Raw genomic sequence first — 6,413 nt, 5'->3', positions numbered from 1 at the left:
TATTGGGCTATGGATCACCTAATAATATATAGGTTGGACGAATTCTATGCGAAACCCATAAGGAATTCGTCTAAGGGATATGTTAAAGGAGTCCATGGGCTGCATAGGGGCTAAGCAGTCAGATTAGGGTTTCCTAGTTGCAAACCATAATAGCCTACATGTATACTATGCTCCAAAAACGTGGCTAAGAGTTCCTCTAGGGTTTCCAGCCGTTTTTGGTGCCTCCTCTCTCCTCCCTCTTCATCCAAGTTGCTTAGTGGTGTTTGTGACTCCATTAGTGGTGCAGCACTTGAGGCACTAAGCTTTCCGAAGCCAATGATTGATTGTTATTGCTATATAACAATCAAAGGTAAGATCTAAACCCTAATTTCAGTTATAGTTATTAGATCTAGGGTTTATGGCTTTGGATTATCAATTGCATGTTCATTAGACAAACTAGATCCGAAAGCTATTAGGGTTTGTATGTACACCATAGGAATGATGTGTTGCTCAAAACCCATCACTCAAGACTACTGATAGTGCCATGGTTGTAGACAAACCATAACTGATTATTATGATGTGTTGTATGCGATATTTTGGGGAACTCACTAAGCTTTGTGTTTATATTTGAGGATTAAATTTTTTTCACATACCTATCAGATTGCGAAGACAAGACTGTACACACAACAATTGTTTTATGATTCGAAATTTTCGCATTTCTTCCTTATAACTCTCATTTTGAATTATGGTTTATAAACAATTGGTTTGATTTAAATGTGACTTTATAAAATCGAGTGTATATTCTATTTTAAAAATGAAAAATTTATTATGGAATTTGGGACGTTACAGTGCCCAAGATAGGATACAATGTTCTTCGGTAGATCATGACTTTGGTTTTACTATGAAGAGTAAAGATATAGATGAATTGATGAAGAAATTATATGGTATAAAAATTGGTAAGATTTTGTCGATATTTTTGGACTTAATTTCACAAACAGACACTATGATATTAATATTATCATGTTTTTTTTTTTTTTGTAGATATACTTTCAGAGGTTAAAAGATAATACAATGATGCTCAGCAAAAAGCGATTAAATTGCTTTGATACCACATAACTAACATGTTATATTTTTTATATTCTCTTACGTTTAATGTTTTTTTATTTTTTATTTTTTTAGTACGTAATGATTTTGGTTATTTACTTGTAGTCTATGTAATGGAAAGAAAGTTTCAACAGCAAGTTGTTGCATGGGATGAAAGAAACGAAAAGATTAGAAGACAAAATGTTTTTTTGTTTTGTTTAAACCTCATAAATTGGAGAAATTTAGTGTTTTTAAAATGTTAATTGTTAATTACTCAAGTTATTCATTTGATGGCGCTTTCAAATGTCTCGAACTCTAAAAATATGGATTGATGGTGTTTTAACTTTCTAATGTAAGCTATTTAAATTTTGGTTTTCTATGATGTTAATTTTTAAATACTCAATTTTATTAGTTTGTTACTGCTTTAAGTAAGTTATTGAAATTTGATGTTTTTAAGATATTAATTACTAATAGTTTTGAAACTCTTAAACCCACTAATTAAAAGACCCAAATCCATACGATTAATAATAATACAAAATGTTGCAGAAAGAAAAACATACCAAATCCACACAGTCAAATACCTAACTACAAACCACTTAAAAACACCACATAACTGCACCATTTGGTTCCCAAAATGAAATAATCGTAATTGTGCTTTACGGTTTGTTTTTGATCAATAATCGCATCGAACTGCACTGTGTTCACCTTACCTGTAGAGGGGTATATTCCTCGTCGTCTTCGTTTCTTTATGATGAGAAAGAACCAACTTTTTGATCGCTTGGGTTCTCTTGGGAGGGATTTGGATTGATTTTGTGATATTAGTTTCTAAACTGTTTGCTATAGTTGCTTCGATTTTCTTAGTTCCTCAAATGCTTTTAGGAATTATGCTTTAATTACAATATTCGTTTATATAAGGCTCTTTTTCGCCTGAAGTATGATTTATCTCCTCCTATTGCCATGACACCATCTCGTTCGCAACATCAAAATGAGATGATTGTTGCGCTTGATGACCTAGCTTCTACGAATTATGTATTTGAACATAGAGAGAACCCCATAGGCTTACACTAGCTTAGGTCGTTGATAGTTGGTATTCTTGAAGAGATTGGGTACCCAAGTTTTATAATTGAAAATATTGAGAAAATTTTAAGGCACGCTCTTGGGAAAAAATAGATATTAATAACTCAAAGTTTATTAAATGGAAACTAATAGTAAAATAAAATAAATTAATTGTTCATTTATTTAAAATGACATGTATGCTGAATAATTAGGTGATAAAGTAGAATGTACATTGAAATATTTCGAATTTAAAAGTAGAGAGGAAAATCTGTTACTTATTATTTTGGGTATTTTGAAAATAAATAGAAGATAAGGGGCTTAATGAAAGCATAGGTTAAATGTTGGTATCAAAAGTTGAAACTCGGGAGCACCTTATTTTCTTTTCTTCTGAGCGTCGATCGAATATTAACAAAAGAAAAGAAAGCGCTGGTTTGCTTGTGTATGCGTGGTTATGTCTACAATCTAGAAAGAAGCGGAGACCTTCAATGTCTCTTTGTATTCTGCTGATTGCGAACCGAACCAGAGAAAGAGGAAGAAGAAACGGAGCACAGAACTCATATAAGGTGTGCGTTATTTCTCACATTTGGTAACCCAAAGTTCCAATTTTCCTTCAATTTGACAGATTCTTGAGGTAATTACCAAACCCTAGTAAGTTGATTTTTTGAAAATATTCAAATAAATGTTGAAACTGGATTTGGACTCATGAATTGCTATTTGTAATGAGATTAGAAACATGATTGCATGGTAAAAACGTGAATATCTTGAATTTGAGTTTTACTAACCTTTATTAGAATCGGAATCGAATTTTGAATTCCAACACTTAATGGAAAAAGGAATGGGCTAGGTAAAACTTTGATGATAGCATGGAATTGGTATATAAATGTCACAAGAAATGAGGAAACAAATCTACAGGTGTATTGATGCAAATGGGACAATTCTAAGTAATTTACAAAGAAGGGACAAAACCTTAACAAGTTGAAAAGTGGTGTGGGAGTATTTTGAAGTCAAGTTACATCATTCTGTTTGCTTACACATTTTTGTAAAGCACTTATCACAACCAACCAGGGGTGGACACAAAATTTCATAGTCGGGGTGTCACAGGCTAGAGAAAATTAGGAGTTGCATGTGTCACTATGTGCCCTATATACTAAAACCGCCCCTGCTGTTTGCAGCAGGCATGCGAGACTGAGTCACTTGTCTCTGTTCTATAAAACATGAATTTTCACTTGTTTGGTGTACCCCATATATTATTTGACGATATAAGCTTATACTTGAATGAAAAACAAAATTCATTGTCAATGTTTTTTTTTTCTTTCAAAAAAGAAGTGTAGTCAATTTTAAAAAAGAACTGTGAATATAGGCATATTATGCCTTTTTTTTTCGTTGGTTTTGTTGGCAAAGCTAATAACAACATATGCTTACACCTGATATGAGGAACCAAAATCAAATATCGATGTTTTATTCATTGTCTTGTATGCTTTTTGGTATGGCTTCCTTGGTAAGATTTTGTCGATATTTTTGGACTTAATTTTGCCAAAATCACGTTCCCAGTAGCGAATCGGAGAATAGAAGGGATCGCAAGGAAGCCGTACCAAAGAGTGTTTCGGTTGGCGATTCGTACGAAATTGTACCGCGTTTGGAATGTGGATCGTGGCTATATTGGCGATCCCTGTGACTATGAGTTAAACATTATTATACCTCTATTCGTATATCTAATCACCAAGTTCCTTTTTCTTACGATGGAATTGTTTTCAAGTGGGACTCAGTTGATCTTGTAATGCATCAATGTTTAGCCGACTTATATTTTAATTTGGTTAAAGAACAAAAACATGTGAGAGTTAATGGTTGATATATCATCATCACAAAGGTCATGGACCCAAGTTCTACATATTGTTCACCAATTATATTTTTTATGATAAGTCTTTACAACTTGATAAGTTTTTTTTTTTTTTTTTTTTTTTTTTTCTAACAGCAAGACTTTATTATAAAACAGCAAGAAGCTGGAATTACAAGGTACATTTAACTTCACTAGTTTCATTCACCTTAAATGTCAAATGGAAGACAGGCTAAGATATAAGATTAAATACAATACCCTCCATTTCACTCCCAAACAAAAATTCACATTTCCAAAATAGTCGATGTTAAAATTAGTTTCTCATTCATACACTGAAAAAATTATAACGAACTCAAAATTATTCCATGATCCGATTTCATACAACTTGGAAAATTGTCTTGATTTAATTACAAATGATAAAAATAACCTAGTGGTTAGGTAATTGTAAGAATGTTGTAAGGAAGTCATAGTGCGCCCAACTGAGAAGCAATATCACTGAATGTATATTCACTGCATGGAATTGTGAGGCCGCCCATTTGATGAGCAAACCCAAATTCTTGCTCTGCCTGATCTAATAATTCTTGAAATGCTGGTTGGCTTAACAACCATACAGGAACCACAAATCGCTTCTTCTCTTGCTCACCAACATAAATTGCTAAATAGCCTTTCGGGATTTCCATAGATAATGATCTTCTGATAATTTGTTTTGCTTGAATGATCCGAGGAAAAAGGATGGCCATTTTTAAGGAGGTAGTTTCTGTTCACTTCAAAAGCCTGATTGAGGATTGAAACTCTCAAAGCAAGCACGTCTTCTTGGTGAAAATTTGTGAAGGATTTCAGAGGAAGTTGTGGTTGTGTGATTGATATCGAATGGTTTTTATATACAGAGATACAAAGAGATCTTGATAGAGGATGGTGACATCTGGTGGAAGAAAAGGCAATCTCACATGGCTTTGTCTTCCAACCTGTAAGACAGATCCAATGTCTAATTCACCTATTAATAATAGGTCCACATATGTTTCAAGAAAACCCCAGAGACCTGAGCCACAATTTCGTGCTTGTTAGGGGGCATTACCATATTCCTCTTAATACTACATCGGACCATGATGCTTCTACTGTTTTTCATTCCCACCTTAATTTAGAATACTGGTGATACAAGTTATCTGCTCTGTTAATTATTTTCTATACACAAGTACATGATTGAACCATATTATTGCTTGTGACTTTGTGGTTGTGCTATTCAAGATCACACTTTTATACAAGTTAAAAGACACAAGACATGATCTTGCCTTCCTGTCACAATGTCCCCATCGGTCATTTAATTTCCTTTTTATCACTTATGGTACCTTTGATTGTCCAATAAACGTTTATATATAACATATGATACGCAAAACACCAGCATAATTTCTTCTCAAACCCCCTGTACATCTTTCACTTTGAGATTACTCACAATTTGTTTTGTTGCTCCATGATAAACCTTCAGAAAAATGGGTATTCGTATGCCTCGGATCATTCAAGCAAGACAAATACTCCAACGGTCTTTGTCAAATCAAAACCACACAACAGCAACGGATCTACCGAAAGGGTATTTTCCGGTTTATGTTGGAGAACAAGAAAAGAAGCGTTTTGTGATTCCCGTGTCATTGTTAAGCCAGCCTTCATTTCAGGACTTATTACGTGAGACTGAGGAAGAGTTTGGATATGACCATCCTATGGGTGGCCTAACAATCCCATGTAGTGAGCAGAAATTCTTTGATCTTGCAAGTCGTCTGAGAGCATGTTAAAGTCAAGTTACATCATTCTATTTGCTAACACATTTTTGTAAATCACAGATCATATTGCAACATGCGAGATTGAGTCACTTGCCCTGGTTGTGTAAAATATGAATTTTGACTTGTTTGGAATACCATGTATATTATTTGACGATATAAGCTTATACTTGAAGGAGAAACAAAATTCATTGTCAATATTGTTTTTTTCAAAAACAAAGTGTCTGATCAATTTTCATAAATAAGTAACACTACAGGGATATAAGACTTTATTTTCCTTGAGTTGTTGCCCATGCTGATAACAACACATGGTGACACCGATATGAGGAACAAAAATCAAATATGAATGTTTTTTTTCAATCCTTGGGACGTAACATGCATAATTGGGATTAAACATAATATATCAACCGGTGTTCTACGATTCCCGGTTAATGTCATTATGCTGTAATTTTGCATATTAATTAGTCGTGGTAAGAAAAATGCATAGTGTTATCAGAGTACTCAGTCGATATAATTTAAATGATCTTTGGATTTGTAGGAAATCAAAAAAGTAGTCAAACATTGTTATAAATCTATTCGTATATCTAATGAATAGGTTGGTTTTTCAAAGGACGGAATTGTTTTCACGTAGAACAAAATTGGGTCTTATAATGTATCATTATTTTGCAAACTTATATTTTAATTTGGGTAAG

At 33.4% G+C, this 6,413-nt stretch overlaps 1 protein-coding gene across 3 annotated transcripts; it reads left to right on the top strand.

The window, feature by feature from the left end:
- Nucleotides 1–2,490: 2,490 nt before the first annotated feature.
- Nucleotides 2,491–6,062, top strand: LOC111903734 (auxin-responsive protein SAUR21). 3 transcript variants are annotated; one of them, XM_023899493.3, is made up of 2 exons: nt 2,491–2,681; nt 5,436–6,062. In XM_023899493.3, exon 2 carries the CDS (start codon nt 5,440–5,442, stop codon nt 5,734–5,736), a length of 297 nt encoding a protein of 98 aa, XP_023755261.1. In that variant the 5' UTR covers nt 2,491–2,681; nt 5,436–5,439; the 3' UTR covers nt 5,737–6,062. The 3 variants fall into 3 exon arrangements, with proteins under 3 accessions (XP_023755261.1, XP_052622294.1, XP_023755260.1); XM_052766334.1 differs by having other exon boundaries at nt 2,491–2,749; XM_023899492.3 differs by lacking the exon at nt 2,491–2,681 and adding an exon at nt 2,756–4,919.
- Nucleotides 6,063–6,413: the final 351 nt, after the last annotated feature.

The sequence above is a fragment of the Lactuca sativa genome, chromosome 8, assembly GCF_002870075.4.
Source record: "Lactuca sativa cultivar Salinas chromosome 8, Lsat_Salinas_v11, whole genome shotgun sequence".
Taxonomy (NCBI): domain Eukaryota; kingdom Viridiplantae; phylum Streptophyta; class Magnoliopsida; order Asterales; family Asteraceae; genus Lactuca; species Lactuca sativa.
Note: the sequence above shows the minus strand (reverse complement) of the source record. Positions and strands in the feature narration are given on the sequence as shown.